This window comes from Eucalyptus grandis, chromosome 6 (assembly GCF_016545825.1).
Source record: "Eucalyptus grandis isolate ANBG69807.140 chromosome 6, ASM1654582v1, whole genome shotgun sequence".
Taxonomy (NCBI): Eukaryota; Viridiplantae; Streptophyta; class Magnoliopsida; order Myrtales; family Myrtaceae; genus Eucalyptus; species Eucalyptus grandis.
The window spans coordinates 40,376,373-40,393,051 of record NC_052617.1 but is presented as its reverse complement, the minus strand read 5'-3'; the positions used below and the strand labels follow the sequence as shown (position 1 = coordinate 40,393,051).

Sequence of the window (16,679 nt, the reverse complement as noted above, 5' to 3'; positions counted from 1 at the left end):
AATCAATCGATTTTTCTGCACATTCTGTTGTCTTTTTGATCGACCATCCAATGGCTCGTGCGACCCCACTTGCTGGATTGTGGACGTGGAGGGTTCTTATCCGCAGTCGAATCGAGATTTTATTCTATGTTAGATGATTATAATTTCGGACATCATCGGATTTTGTGAGTGGAAAGCCCTTTCGCAGAGGCAATGTCCATGCAAATGCTGCTTTTTTCTCGAACAAAAGGGTCGCCCGAGTGATACGCGCGTTTGCCTTCCTTTCTTTGAAGTGCCGGTACAGTTCGGACCACCCGCGCTTGAGCGAAGCACCAACTCGCGTGCTTCGGTGATTACCTGAAATGTCTGAGGCGGGAAGACCATCACATTTAAACCACAAACTGCCTTTGCTGTACCAAACGTATGCTCTTTAGGGCCGAGCTTATGGGTTCAAAATATGTGTAAGCATAACCAAACGCATAGAAAATCAACCCTGGTGGCTGTTTTTCTTGTTATTATCTTCAGGATATCTATTTGAATACCAGAGTGAACTCACTCATTTAACGTACAGCAACACCGTCTATAAACAACAAACGCAACAAATAGGCAGCAAAGAGTATCTTGTGCATAGTCCATCTCATATATATCTATTGTGATCGGTAAGTATCCGCCACTTGACGAATCCCATTTGTGGAATTTGATTTTTCACCAGCATATGAACGTATAGAGGTACTTCAAATGCCTCGAGGATTCTGCCCAATTCGTGAAGTGATGAAAACTTCAACGATCGGAAGAATGGAGGCGGGGAATCTCGGTTCACAAAGAGACGACATTTTGTAAAATTATTCTAACCTCGACCTAAATTGCGTGTTCTTTAAAACACGCCGGTGGGAAACCAAAACATTTTCATAATATCCGGCTGACCTTAAATTGATGACAAGAGCCACTTGAATCCTATTTAACATTGTTTACCTCTGCAGACGTGCTCGTATAGAGTATGTCGTCGATTGAAAACGTCAAACTCAACCCACCAATTGAAGCTGTTTCTGAATCCTCTGGATCATCATCCTCTCTCTCTCTCTTTCTCTCGAATCAGATTCCTCATTCGCGTGCAGCATGACCGCACTGCTACACGCTGGGTCTCTCTAGATCGTCGAAAGGGCGACATGTAAAGCATTATTTTAAACCGCACCCGCCGTTCCATGCCGTCACTCGTGCGAACTGCGTTGGCCGCATTTGTCAACGTTAAACTCTGCCCAACATCTCTTGCGGTAAGAGTCATCTCGGCGGATCGTAATTTTCCGGTTGATGAACTATCCTACCAGCCTCATGGACCGGGAGGGCTAAACACGTGGCAAAACTCGGGTCGGGTGGTCTAAGCAGAGCACTGTTTCCATATAGAGATGTAAAGAATCAACATGCATCGTGCGCCTAATCTATACGCATGTTCATTCCTTAATCACTAGGTCAACTCTAAGTGATTTGATCCAAACTTTCTCCCACAGTTGTGCATGCATATACGTATGCATCTTAAACATGTATTCTATTTCATTGTGATCATTATGGCAGATCAAATAGCTTTTGAGCTGTTGTAGTTTTACCTCGACCTGCCTAGACGCCATTGACAATTAGAGCTCTTATCTTGGTTTAAGTCGTGCTTCCATCTGGAGGACATTTTTTTGGTTAAAAAAGAACAATTTAGAGTCAAATCATCCTTTATATATATATATTTTTTTCGGAGAGTCTTTTAAACGCCACAAAGGTCGCAAGAGGGGGGTGATTAGATTATCTCGAGAGGGCAAGTCCACTCCAACATCTGGTCGCTCGATTTCATTAATACGGTGATTAGGAAACTGCAAATTGCTATTTATCAAATGCGGTGAAGTTATAAACTCGACGCAGATCGCTCGATTATTCAAAGTTTAAGTCGCCGGCCGATTTGCTTCGTCTGGTCCTGGCATTGCATTCTCTGCTTTCGCCTCGAAGAAAATGATCGATCTTGACTTAATTTAATCGTATCGCCGGAGCTTTGTCATGCCTTTGACAATGCACGAAGCAAAATGCAGCCGCTGGGGTCGCGTGCATGATGCGATCTGGCAAGAGATGTAGTGTTCACGCGACGGTATCGTTGAATAATTTGTGAAGGACAAGACAGACAGCATGTCTTTGACATTACGGAATAGCACGACTAATAGGCTGCGTTAATCAAATTCCAACCTGAAAAGTCGTTAGCTTCCGGTTAAATTAGTCCCTCCATCGTTTAATCCATTCAGTTTGTTCGAATCATCTACTGTTATCGACCTTGGCAGTTGACTGATTAATTAGGGGATAAACCTCCTCTCTCAACATCGAGCACATTTATATCGAACAATATATTTGGTCGAATCTAGTATAGACAATAGCTATCTAACGACTCCAGTGATGATTATGTCCAGGTACATTTATCACTGTTATGATGTCATAACATATGAATTTTATATACGTGTAATTTTGACTTGAAAACGGTCAATCGCGATTAGATGAGAGAGTCTTAGCTTGGATCCAAATTTTAGACGCTGAATACTATTGAACTTATAGATGACACATGAGTAAAGATGCCTTCACCCTTAAATTAATAAGCAAGTTGCAATGCTTCTGTTAGTAAAGTGCTCTTGTTGGAGAAACATTTGTATAAAAGAGGGTATCCTCTCTAGACATTAAGGCTGCGTTTGTTATTGTTTCTTTTTTCTGTTTTTGAACATTTTTCTGTTTTTTTGTTCCTGGGAACAGAAACGCGTTTGTGTGCGTTTTTATTCCAAAACTATTTTTGTTAAACACATTTGGAACAGTAAAGAAACAAAAAAAAAAAAAAATTGTTTCTTGTTTTTCGAAACAAATTTTTTAACACTTTTCTCTTTTTCTTTTTCTTTTTTTTCTTTTTCTTTCTTTTTCTTTTCCATGGCCGGCGTCGGCCGGTCGGCCAGGGTGGCGACGGTCGAGGGCCGGCGAGGCCGAGCGACGCCGGCCGAGGGCAAGCTCGGCCTCGCCGAGCTCGCCCGGATCCGGTGAGGCAAGCTCGAGCCTCGCTAGGGGCCTGGGTGACGCCGGCTCGCCTAGGGCGAGGTGAGGCCAAGCTCACCTAGCCAAGGCGAGGCCGCATCGGAGGTCGGCCGGTCGCCAAAAGAAGAAAAAAATAAAAAAAAAGAAAAAAATAAAAATATTAAAATATTAAAAAATTAAAAGAAACAAAAAAAAAATGTTCCCGGAACAAGTTTACCAAACGCGTGTTTCGGTCAAAAATTGTTTCCCAAAACAAAACATTTTTTTTTTTTTATTTCTGTTTCTGGAATAATTTTTTAACAAAACGTTACAAACGCGCCCTAACATCCCAGAGCCCATACTGTTTCAAGGATCAATGTCGAGGTTTGCTTGTTTTTGCAATTGAGCCCTTCTTTGGTGGCATGCTTAAGATCGTTAACCATAGTTGACTTTAGAATTGTTAGGATTTGTGAAACGGAGAAGAGGAGATACTAGAGAAGAAGACACATGAATTTTTACGTGGAAAATCCATTCAAAATCAGAAAAAGAAAAATCATGATCTCATACTAGACAATTTTTACGCTATTATATCAAGTTACAATTAAAACATATGTTGCCTCAATATAACGGGAATTTGAAACATACAAAATGTATGCCCTTAAAATTCTTTCCTCTATTGGTTTTAACTCCGTAATAATGTAGTCCAATTGAAAATTAATAAAGTTACCTTAGCGGCATTCCGAAAATGCCAAGACCCAAAGTTCCTATGGACTACCTTGGACTGAGGGATTTTGGAAATGTAATACATTTTCTCAAAGCGCTCCCAGAAAATTTGCCAAGTGCCTCAAAATTTGGCCAAGGACCTCTAGGAAAGGCCATTCCTAAGAGCAACCTAAATTGTGCACCAAAAGGAATAGGAACACATTATAAGATGCCTGTGATATATATTAGAGTTGGCAGAAATTAAGGGGTTGCATGGAAACAGAGTTTTTTGAGTAACCTCAAGAAAAGTGGGCCACATCATTTTAAGAAAATGTTCTTTTGGTAAATTTTTCCATTTTAAAAAATGAATAGAAACACGTTTAGTAAATTTTATTCTTTTTTGTTTCTTTTAATTTTTTAATATTTTTATTTTATTTTTAATTTTTTCCTTTCTTTTTATTTTTCTTTTTTCACCTTAGGAAGGATATTGTGAAAAGAAAGGGAAGATGCCGTTGCTATTTAAGTAAAAACCTAATTTGCAAACGCACGAGCAACTCTATCGCCCGGCCATGGCGAGGGGTCTATGAGTCCCGGGCGAGCCCGGAGCTCGCCAAACCCCGTCCCCGGTGATTGTGTTAAATTAATAGGATTCTGCTACGAAAGGTTAAATAATCCAAGAGCAAAACTCTTTTGATGGATAAGAAAAAAAAGAAGAGAATAAATAGTCGCTTTTAAAGCCGTTCAGATTTTTTGATTGAGCTTTTTTTGCAAGCGAGAAGAAGAAAAAAAAAAAAAAAGCTTTGACTTTCACTGGCGAGTTCTATCTTCCTCTTCTTGTCCAATATTGGATTACTAAGTCACTAGCCGATCGTACAATAATATCTATGGCATCTTTATTATTTTTCTACGCATCATCTGGATTAAACCTCAGCCTTGATCTGATGGTGGGAGTCAGGAGTTTGTCCTTTCCTCAATAAAATTGACTCTTTTTGAACTGATCTCAACTTTGGTCTCTCCCCCAGACTTGTTCAAAAATTACACACTCTTGTAGGACCAACTTCACTGCTTGGAAAGGATTTGGAGTTGCTTGAGCATGTTCCAGTTAGAGGATTATTGCATAAAGGATGAAGTGTTTGCAATCCAAGCCCATTTGCTGTGCAAATTGCCTTTGGTCAAGGAAGCGATTTTCAATCTCCTCATGCGATGTGAAGTTCCAAACAGATGACCTGATACTTTATGGGTTGCGTCTCCACAAAATCGAGGCCAAGGTACAGTGTTTTCTTTAAAAATAAAAATAAAAACAATTCCATAGGCATGAAAAAAATCTGCATGGACGAACTACACGTAAAAAAAAATAGACCCCAACGCTTTGTACCTGGGTAATCCCCCTCGTTAAGCCCTGTATAGGCAGGGAAGACACCAATTTCATGAACAGAAGGGCGATTACAAACTTAGTCATGGAAAGAGGAAGACCATGTTATGGGCGGGTTGAGCAACGTACATTCGATCGGTCCAGAGTGCTTCGTTATATGCTATGCAATCTGACGGGATCGATGCATCTACGAGAAAAATCTGATGGGTTGTTTCAGTGGAGGAGAAACAGGCATAAAATGAAGGTTCGGTGCGTTATCACTTTACTGTCCCGCGGGATCTCGACACGTACCTTACCTCTAAAACGCAACTCCACCACCCATTTTCTTATTTTTCACGTAATTATCTACCATCATCCCCATCAGATCGACATCAACTCGCACCGAATTCATTCTTCCGAGCTAGATACGGGTAACATGGGCAACATCATCGTCTCCCAACCTCAACAAGCGCACGTACATCCGCGCACTTGTCGCTTGCAAAAGTCCTTACATGAGGAGGAACATACCATTTGGGCGCTCCATGTGGACGCCTAAGGTTCTTGTCCGCGGCAAGTACGGGCAAAGTTGGGGTTTTCTTTCGAACTAGTGGCCACTATTTCTTGACATGCTGATATTTCTTTCTGTCCCATTGGCGAAGGGAAGATGAGATGATCAGAGCATCTGAAGTGGAGTCCATCGTAGGACTACTGGACAAGAGGTCTTTCTCATGATTCTTGCCGTATGGTGACTGCACCTCTTGTTAATTTGGATGGATTCCCCATAGACTTGCAAGAAAGTCCTCTGTCCCGGGATTGAGAGCTGCTCTTGCCCTGCATTATTGGTGGTGGATGAATCGACTGAAACTTGACTCGGCACCCACCATTCACACGCCGGATTTGAATCGGACGAAATCCCCAGCGTGTTACGTGGTCACGAACTCGATCGAGCATCTCTATCTTCTTGAAGGATCGAGGCAATCGCGGGTGAGCTCGATGTGATGCGCGATAACATGCCGGGTACGTCCAGTGAAATGGAGAGCCGGACTCTTTCGTTTGGCGTGGTTGAGAAGGCCTTGATCGGACCATTGATTTCCAATTTGCTGGATAGATTAGATTCTGTTTGTACGGACTTGGTGGATCCTGAGATGAGAACAACTTCTGGATAGGAATCCAACGATTGGGATGCAATGCCTCACCTTGCATGGTGCAAATCAGAGTATGAATTCCATCATTCTATAGTGCGGTGGTGGCCAAAAGTTCCCCAACGGCGAATTTGAGTTTAGGCCAATGAGAATTTATTATTGTATACGAATCTGATCTTAGCTTAAGTCCGATATACCCAATCCATCTAAACCGCTTAATTTGACAAGGTACATATAGAAAATTCAATGTGATCCACGTATATGTTTTTGGGTGCATGTATTTGGTTTATGCAGTATTTTTTCCTAATTAAGTAACTAAAGTTTCCAAGAGAGAAAATTTGGGTAATAATATCGCAATCTACTACTGTCATAAGCCAATCAAATTGATAAGAAGCAAGCCCTTATTAACTATTTTTGGGATGCCTCCCGAGCATGGATCCTATATTTTCAAAAAAAAAAAAAAAGGGTTTAAGAGCTCATTCAAGTTTGTTTGGAAAAATAAGATTACTCAACCGAAACACACAAAGATTAAAGATGAAATTATTTGACTCGGTAGCTTAAGAGATTTATATTATTAGTGAAATTTACAAACCATTTAAAAAGTGAGAGAGAGAAAGAGAGTCCATGCTAGCCCGATGTTTAGTTCACGTCAGTTTTATAATTGGATTAGTTCACGAATGGACAACGATCATTCCTAAAAGGTACGGGGACTTTTTCAAATCAGGAAAAAAGCACACGAATGACTTAAAGAGTAATTATTCTAGGACCAAATAGGTGAGATCATACTAACGAAAGAGAAAAGATTACAGAAAACACACAAAAAAGAAAAAAAAATCAAAGATTTTAGAGATGGAGAGCCCGAATATGCATAGCCGGAGGCCCGGTCCAGTCAACTCAAAAGGCTTGATCATTCAAAATTAACGGCCCACGGGCCTAAAAAATTCTCCATCACACCCGGTTCTGAATCCGGAGGCCCGGTCCAGCAACCCAAACGGCTCGATCGTTCAAAATCAACGGCCCACGGGCCTCAAAACTTCTCCCCCACACCCGATTCCCGAATTTTCCCGCCCGAATTCAAAAACCAAAATCATTTTTTTCCCTGGAAAAGGAATCCGAAATCAGTCTCGCACTCGATCCTCGAAGAAGAAGAAGGAAGAAGGAAGACGACGACGACGACGACGCCGCCGCCGCCGACGATGGGCGCCGGAGCCGCGGAGGGAGACGAGCAGCTGCTGACGCGCAAGATCGCCAGAATCCTCGACGAGGCCCGCGCCTCGCACGCCACGCACAACCGGAAGCTCAAGGAGCTCGCGGCCCTCCGGTCCCACCCCGACTTCTTCGCCTCCTTCTCCAGAACCCTAGCCCCCCTCTTCGACTTCCGGCAGCGCAACCCGTCCGCCGAGCGCATCGTGCGGTTCGTCGCGGCCTTCGTCGGCGCTCGCGCCCCTAAAGCCGCCTCCTCCGGCGGCTGCGACGGCGGCGCCTTCCTGGAGAAGTTCCTCGGCTTCCTCCTCGTCGCCGCCTCCGCCTCCAATAAGACGGCGAGGTTTCGCGCTTGCCAGATCATTTCGGAGGTAACGACTCGGATATTCAGTCCCTGTGAGAAGTAATTTTCTAATTTGAAGTTACTTTAGCTGAGAATTACTTAGACAGAGAAATGAATTTAGGACCGAGGGATATATTGCGAGGTAGAAACACGAGGCGATTACCCGTTGAAGCATTTTATGAGATAGAACAAGGATAGTTCACTTCGGTTCTATATAATTTAGACTTTAATTTGTATCTTTGAAGCATGTATCTTGACAAGAAAAAGTTAACAAAGGATTTTTTTTCCCCTCTAAATTTCCTGTCTTATTCTGTTTTCCTGTGGAAATTCTTTCTCCGAATCATATTATGGTAAAGAATGCTGGTTTTAATATTTGATTCGTCATTGTAGATTATATTACGACTTCCAGATGATGCAGAAGTGGACGATCAAGTGTGGGATGAGGTGATAGAGGGCATGATTCTTAGAGTCAAAGACAAGGCCCCTGTAGTCCGAATGTTTGCAATTAGAGCTCTTTCGCGTTTTGTGAATGACTCCGAAAATACTGATATCCTTGATTTGTTCCTCGAAGCAATTCCACTGGAGCCCAGTGCGGTGAGTTATGCTCATTCTTATTTTAGTTAATTCTTTTGGATTTTGCTATAGAAGATGGAGGTCAAGATACCTCGTTTGCACTTGCTGAGAGGACGTAGAACTAAGAAGTATTTGCTACCGTTAGGCAATAAGATACATTGACCAAATGGCAGCTTCACTTGGCTTGTATAAGCAATGCTCTTGGTGAATTATTTACATCGCTATTGTTAGATGGTGACATGAGAGATGTAACTTGCCATCAAACGATGGCAATTATTAAGGAAATTCTTCTTTTCTTGTGGCTTTGCTAAGTTGCACTCATAAGCACTGCTCTATCGGTTTTGGAAGACTAGTATATAAGGAAATTAAGTGGTAGCTTTTTTTCTTATTGCTACTAATTGCATTCCTCCATGCCCATAAGCAGGAAGTTCGCAAGACATTGGTGCTATCACTGCCACCATCAAATGCAACTTCGCAAGCAATAATTGATTGTACCCTAGATGTGAGTGATTCAGTACGTAAAGCAGCCTACTGTGTTTTGGCTAATAAGTTTCCCCTCCAAACCCTTAGGTAAGTTCTTGTTTTTATCTCTTGATATTTGTTTGTTCTTTTTTATCTTCCTTATCTCTGTAGTTGTCTGGCATCATAAATAATATTAATTGCAAGTTACTGGTCAAATTTGGTGCATCTTCTGGTTTCTAGATCTTAAGTATTTCTGTTGACTGTGCAAGATTGTTATTTACATCTAGCTTCCGGAGGCATACAATAATATGCTTCCATTGTATTATTATGTAATTCACATAAAAATGGCTTAACTAGTTCCCTTGTTTATTGTGTTTTCCTTTTCTTTTCTTTTTTAAATATTCTAGTATTAAGCATCGAACAATAATTCTCCGGAGGGGGCTTGCTGACCGTTCGGTTGCTGTTGCAAAGGAGTGTCTTAAGTTGATGAGAGATGAATGGCTCCTCAAATGCTGCCAGGGAGACCCTATTGAACTTTTGAAGTATCTTGATGTGGAGACTTATGAATCGGTTGGTGAGTCAGTGATGGAGGCTCTGCTGAAAGCTGGATTTGTAAAGATCCGTGAAGATGAAAGCATTCAGCACTACATAGGACCACACTCTGACAAAAATGAGGCTGGTAGGCTTTTCAGATATCAGTTGATATTTCAAGTGATTGTTTTTTAGTCTCTACTTATACAAACCTAATGTATGCATCTTTTGCTCTTTCCATTTGAGTAAATGTGATATATATCATGATTCTTATTAGGGAATTTGTGTCCACAGCAATTGAATTTCCCAATCCCGACATTGTCTGGCATATTTAGACATCCACTTGGCATGCTCCTTTTCTAGTGTAGGATTTGTGGAAATTGTAGTTATCAAGTTCTTCCTGGAGAAGCAATTATCTGTTTGGGAATCTAAAATTGGTCATGAATTGTTCAATGACAAATGCCAAAAGTTTTGTACTCCGCATAAGTTAAGTGCAATAATGAAATTAACCCTCATTGAGAGAGATGTGCAAAAGGAGCGTATCCTTTTGGTCTTTTCAAGTGCGTACATATATATATATAGATATAGATATTTTCATATATAGACTAGTTGTGCAAATTGAAGTTAAGCATACTGAGTTTCACCTACGTTATTTATTGTTTTGACACCTAACTGAAACTCTAGGTCTGTATGATGCAAACAGTTCAGGGCATGTCCAGATAAGCTTTAATTTTATTTTTTATTTTAATCCAAATCTTAGATGGATGTACTTTGACTTTTTCTTAGCCCGTGTTAACTTAAAATTTCACATAAATTCGACCTGTAAATTCACATAAATTTTTTTGGAAATGTATAAAATCTTTCAAAAAGAATTGGCGGGAAACAGCTAGTCTTGCTTTTGGCTTTTGCTGAAGCACAAGTAAACACGCCCTTAACTAGTTAGGCAGCTATGCTTGACCGCATCAAATTGGACTTGTTGACAATGCCTGCACTGTCTCTAGTGTTTGGGTTAAAATATTGGTTCATCATGCATGGAAAAGGTCTGCAGAAGTGCTTGTATCATCCTAGGTTTATCATCTAGCTTGTTGCTTAGCTATTGAGACTCTTCACACTTGTACTTTCATCTATTTTCTTGTTACAATCTAACTTAGAAGCACCTGTGGGTACCCCACATTTGATATCACTGTGGTTTCTAAATCCAGGGGAATTATCTGCTGGCACCCAGAGCATCAGACTTATGGAAGCGGAAGCCACTCTTTATTGGAGGGTTGTTTGCAGGCACTTACAAACTGAGGCACATGTACGGACAGACTATATGAAGACTTTCTTGATATGCTTAACACTTCTTGATATGCTTAACATTTGATTTTCTTTAGGAAAGGATGGGATTCCAATATTTCTAAAATCTGTTGTCAAGAAAGTGTCTTTTTTATATCTGTGTTTTCTGATCAAGTAATATTGTGAATATTGCGTCACTTTTGTAAATTTTAGAACTAGAGTCCATCAATTCATGGCATATTCTTGGTAGATGTATACAGCCGGTACTTAGATCTCGGTTAAATGGATAACAATCACAGCCCCCGATTTTAATTTGAGTTAACTTAGCATGCATATGGAAGTTGAGCTTCCAAACCCCACATTTTTCCAGAAACATATGCTTTGGCAATCCTTGACTATATATTCTACTGCAAAAGAAGACTATTTTGTATTTTTGTATAATAATGTTATGAAGGTATCCAACAGTTGGCATTTTTCAAAGGTTCTGGAAAACTTGCATAGCCGTCACATGCCTTAATTTTAAACAAGCTTCATATTCGTCAATATCTTCCAATGGGAATATATATTTTCCTACTTCATGATGTTGGCTCATCTTCCAATGGAATTCTATAGATTTTCATTATGCGATTAAGGTAAGCACGGCATCCTCTTTTTTTTTTATTAAGGAAAGCTTCAAATCCATCAGACCTATTTGAGTTAGATATTATCACTAGATGTGTTAATTTTCTAAGTCTCATCCCAAACTGGTGCAGTAGACATGCTATACAGCTTTGTTGCTGAAATAGTATCTTCTTGTTCTCATATCTAAGACTGTCTATCCATGAATTGTTTTACATCTTTGCAATGATTTCTTTTGAGTTGTATGATTATATACTTGGAAAGAAATGATCGTGTGTTGGTTAATGCTGTTTTGGGATTATCCAGACATGGTCAGATCTCTCTGAGAATCAATGAATAAGACTTTTCTCCATTCAGTTTTTCCTTGATACAACATGTGGAGTCTCATAGTTTGACTGTGGTTTGCTTCACTTCAGAGAATGTTTGAAGTGAGGAAGCTGTATTATAGAATGAGGTATTTCTAACATTGTAGGTAACATGTATAAAACACTTGCTTATTTGTGACCTGTGGTGGTATACTTACTCTTCTCACTTGAATAGTAGGTTTTGGGGTATGCTCAAGCAACACAATCAATTTTTGTCGGTTGGCTTTGCTTGAAAAAGCCTAGTGTTATTTTGGTGAACATTTCTTACCAATCCAAAGTCATATTAGTGGCTACTTGCTACTGATGGTTAATGACAGATTTTAATATGTTGTGCTCCATGCTTAGTCGAACTCTTGGATTCCTTGGTTTATGATCTCTCTCAACAAATCTTATGTATTATCTTGTTTCCCTAGTAGTTAGCATGCAATTATTTTCTTGAGTTATATTTTGCCTTCTGAGATTTATTGCAATTATTTAAATCAGGAAAAAGGCTCTGAAGCTGCTTCAACAATGGGCACTGAAGCGGCAGTATATGCAGCAAAAGCTTCAGATGATAATGACCTACTAGAGAGAATACTTCCTGCAACAGTATCTGACTATATCAATTTAGTCAAGGTTCATATTGGCGCTGGTAGGAAATTTAATCGCATCATACACAAGGGAAGTTTGTTTCATGTGTATATTTTGATTTGTTGGTCCTTTTCAGGGCCAAACTATCGGTTTACTTCACGGCAGCTATTGTTGGTTGGTACCAGTCTTGATTTTTCCGATGCTACAAATAGGAAAGTTGCCAGAATCTTTGTGCAAGAATTACTGCAGAAGCCTCTCGAACATGAATTAGATGATGGAGGAAATATGGTTGCCATAGGAGATGGTATAAATCTTGGTGGAGACAGAGAATGGGCAACAGCAGTTACTGGTTTGGCCAGGAAAGTTCATTGTGTTGCTGGTGAATTTGAAGAAGTTTTCTCTCAGGTTGTAGAAGAACTTGCTCAGCCTTGCAGGGAAAGAGCTGCTGACTTTCTGCAGTGGATGCATTGCCTAGCTGTGACTAGTCTTCTTTTAGAGAATTCAAAATCACTCCGCTGGCTTCAAGGCAAGGCTATTGAATCTGAAGAGATACTTCGATCCTTGTTGCTTCCAGGGGTAAGAATTAAGCAGAAGCTTCTATATAATTTGTTTATTTCCATCTAGTCAGTCCTCTCAGGATTCTTGCTCTATATATTTTAGAGACTTGAGCTAAAATTTACTTGAAAGCCAATCAGTTTCTGGGTGACATCAAGAGTTTGAGTTTAACTCAAAAAGCATCTTGTGCAGTTTAAATTTTGTAAGAGCAACTTAATTTACTCAGAATAATCTGATTCAGTTGTGTATTTCTTTGAACGTGACAACACTGAGAAATCTGCATTGCTTAAAAAGTTCCATTGTAGGTAGTGGCAATTGTGACTGGGAGATGATGGAACTGAACTTATAAGTTTGGTTATCATTGAGGAATGTGGAGAATGATTGATGTTGACTGTGATATCTTGCCTCCCTAAGACTTGAGCTATCTATGCCCACAAAAAAGGGGAAAAAAGTTCCAAGCTACCCTGCATCTAATATTCATCTATATATGACTTTGTATTGGTCAGTGTCATACTTTTGGAAAAGAAAAGAGTTCTCACATTTTCAAGAGTTTGATTTGCAGGCAAAGCATGTTCACTTGGATGTGCAAAGGGTTGCTACCAGATGCCTTGGTCTCTTTGGGTTGTTAGAGAGGAAGCCAAGCGAAGATCTTGTAAAGCAATTAAGGCTATCTTTAATCAAGGGTCCTCCTCTTATCAGCAGAGAGGCTTGTCGGGCTTTAGTAGATCTGATGATGTGGCATGGTCCACAAGAAATCGACAGAGCCCTGGGGAATGATGATTCAACACAGTTTGAAATCCAAAAAGTGGATTCTCTGCCCAGCAATGGTTCAGACATGGAGGAAAGTGTAAACACTGATGCACTTAATCTCTTATGTGGTGGTTTTGACAGAGACGAATGGGTGAAAGTTGTAAGTGATGAAAATGAGTCAGTTTGTGCTGTTCTTGGTGAGGGGCTTGCAAAGATGCTTCTCTTAAATGACAAGTATCCAAGCATATCAAAAAATTCACAAGCTTCTGTGCTAAGGAGACTTATCTGCCTGTATTTTAGCAATGAGACGAAGGACCTGCATAGGTATACTGGTTTTTAACCTCATAATTTTCATTGTCATCCCTTTCATCCTCCTGTATTTCACGTCTCACCCTCTTCACTCTATTATTTTTGTTACCTGCTAGGTTGAGACAATGCTTGTCAGTGTTTTTCGAGCATTACCCAGCTCTCTCTGTTCATAATAAGGCAAGTTATGGATTCTCGTAGAAAGTTTCCAGCTTCTTCAATGAATTACTGCACGTATCGAGGAGGATTGCATCTCTTTTCTTATGAATAGATAGTTATCTCCCTAAATGCAGGAAGTCTTATGCAAGGCTTTCATTCCAGTTATGCGATCAATGTGGCCAGGGATCGATAACAATACTGGAAATTCTCCATCTGTGGTGTCTAGCATGCGGAAACGTGCCATCCAAGCTTCACGTTTTATGCTCCAAATGATGCAAACTCCCATGTACCCAAAGGAGACTGAAGCACAGGATGGTAATCCAAATTCTGCTGAGGCCACAAATGGCTTTGCGCAGTCCAATCTTGAGAATGGGGAAGAGGGGCTCGCCATACGCATAGCAGCAGAGGTAAGTTTCTCAATTGCATGTTACCATCATATTTCAATGCTAGGTCCGAATGTTAAGAGGCATTAAACACATTAGTTTTTCAATAGAAGTGCTTTTATGGTCCGTGACTAGGAGGATGTCCTCAAAATTATAATTTTTGCAGCTGCTGACTAGATCGATTTTCTAATTGTCATTTCATTACTGGTGATGAATTATTTTAACAGGACCAATCCCCTAGATATCCATGCTTTTAATGACCCTGAAAGAGCTCAAGCAACTCACTACGTCCATATCTGAGCTATAGGCAATAGGCATTTAAATCCTAGATAACTTTGCTCTTAACATTGCTCTCAGGTATCTTAAATTCTCGTCCTCCCAGTCTTATTTTTTTCTTGCTTTTCTTAAGGTTGCTCGTTTCCCTGGTAAAAAGACAGCTGCCGAGAGGTCATATATTGCGGCACTCTGTAGAGTACTTGTGTTGCTTAATTTGGGGTCATCAGATCAAGAAGCAGTGAAGTTACTGAGGAGTCTTTTAAACCATGCGTTGGTAATTGTGGCAACAGAGAAAGATCTTGTGAAGGATATGAAGCAGTTCTCTGAACGTCTGAAGGCACTAGATAGGCATCCAGATCAAGAACTTTTGCAGGAGCAAGCTGATGTTATATTTGGTGAGGACTAATGACCTTAGTCAAACAATTTTTGAGAACTTCTTTCTTTTTGTCCAGCTTCGAATGGTTCCTGTAGATTATGGCGGTGACTCTCCAGTAGGTAACAGCAAATAATGCTTTATGTGCAGTAGAACTAGTTTGATCAGTACATTACGGTACTTTGCTTATATAATTTTGGCTAGCACTTAATTAAGATACTTCCCCTTACAGTTTTGTCACCTTCCTTTTTCTCCATGTATGATGCAGAGAGGTTGCGAGTGGACTTCAAGCTGGATGTCAATAATCTCATTGCCGTGCCACAGACACCGGTCCCATGCTCAACCAGGGCGGCTCGTACAAGGAGGCGAGTGAGGCGTGAATCATCATCCTCTGATGATGAATCTTCGCCGAACACCATCGTCCCTTCTGTTCCTACTACAGTTGGTGCCCGTTCTCAGAGAGCAAGCAAGACTGCTGCTCTTTCAAAAATGACCGCTAATAAAGACATCAGGATCGATGAAGAAGAGGGCGAAGAAAGTTCAGGCTTAACATCTGAGGAAGATTCTGATGATTCCGAGGAAGACGCATCATGAAGTAGTCTTGCAGTGCATTTATTAATCAATCAAAATTGTCTGTTTTTGGTTTACTAAAATGCGCATTGTATGTGTTATCAGATTGGTCAATCCGTGTACATGGCTAAGAAATAGGCTGGGTTTGTAAAAGTTACCTCACGATGAGTAATCGCTTTCGTGTGGATGAACTTATTTCACTACTTAGCTACCATGTCGGTAGCTTTATCTCCTCTTCTATAGAGGTCGATGAATTTGAATAGTCTGATGCGATACTGTCTCCCATCAGAGATATGGTTTTTCACACATGCTCTACGAACAGAATATGCATTGTCTGCGGTTGCGAATACTTCATGTCTACACAATAAGGAAATATTCCAAACGGGCATGATGATTCCTTCTCGGTGTCGGGAGACCACTAACGGTCACTCTCGTGCTCGTGTCTTATGTATGCTTTATTCTCACAAGCAGAATCTCTGAACGTCTTTATCTGCTTGTGCTGAATCTTTCGCTGCTTTGACACTTTTTTCGACCTCTTCTGCTGCTTACCCAATCTACAAATGTGTGGTTTCTCTGACTGGCCACTCAATCAGGCCTGCTCAGATCTGGTCTATTTTGCATAATAGAATGTAACGTTTTTCTTTGATCATGGGCAGATTGGGATAGCATTCTTGAAGCCTAGTACGAGACTCGCGTCAGCCCTGCCATTGATGTTATGAGAGTGGCCCCTTTGGGCTGGCTTAGCAATGCAGTTATTATGTTATAGTTGCTATCAAGAGCATTGTTATTGATTTCAATACCAAAATCAAAAAGAAAGACATCATGTTTGGCACCACGAATGCGATGCCTTGGGAGCAACATGTCTATCAAAGACGCACTGGATCAATGAAGCCTAGTCCAGAAATAAAGATCGTAATAGCGTTAGTCCCGTTAAGATGCTTATCAAACCTTAAAGAGAAAAGGAAAGGTCTTCTCACAATCTGCTGCCGAGTAACTAGAGAAATAATATTATGCGATGATTTGGATAGATTTGACAATCTTTTAAGCCGTGATGGCACAGGATTAGAGCTCTGCTTGGAAAATTTGGAAAGGAGGAGAAAATGACAAACTGAATCTGGAAAGTTCGAGTGAAAATCCGGTATTTTCCCTCCCCTAACAATTGGGGGACACGT

General features: G+C 40.5%; 1 protein-coding gene across 1 annotated transcript; it reads left to right on the top strand.

Annotated features, from left to right (window-relative positions):
• The first annotated feature begins 7,320 nt into the window (after window positions 1-7,320).
• Window positions 7,321-15,867, top strand: LOC104449731 (condensin complex subunit 3). The gene is made up of 12 exons (XM_010063973.3): window positions 7,321-7,766; window positions 8,129-8,332; window positions 8,736-8,881; window positions 9,181-9,452; window positions 10,507-10,604; window positions 12,049-12,196; window positions 12,272-12,711; window positions 13,253-13,764; window positions 13,866-13,926; window positions 14,040-14,312; window positions 14,698-14,959; window positions 15,206-15,867. Exons 1-12 carry the CDS (start codon window positions 7,389-7,391, stop codon window positions 15,529-15,531), a joined length of 3,120 nt encoding a protein of 1,039 aa, XP_010062275.1. The 5' UTR covers window positions 7,321-7,388; the 3' UTR covers window positions 15,532-15,867.
• The last annotated feature ends 812 nt before the right edge of the window (window positions 15,868-16,679 follow it).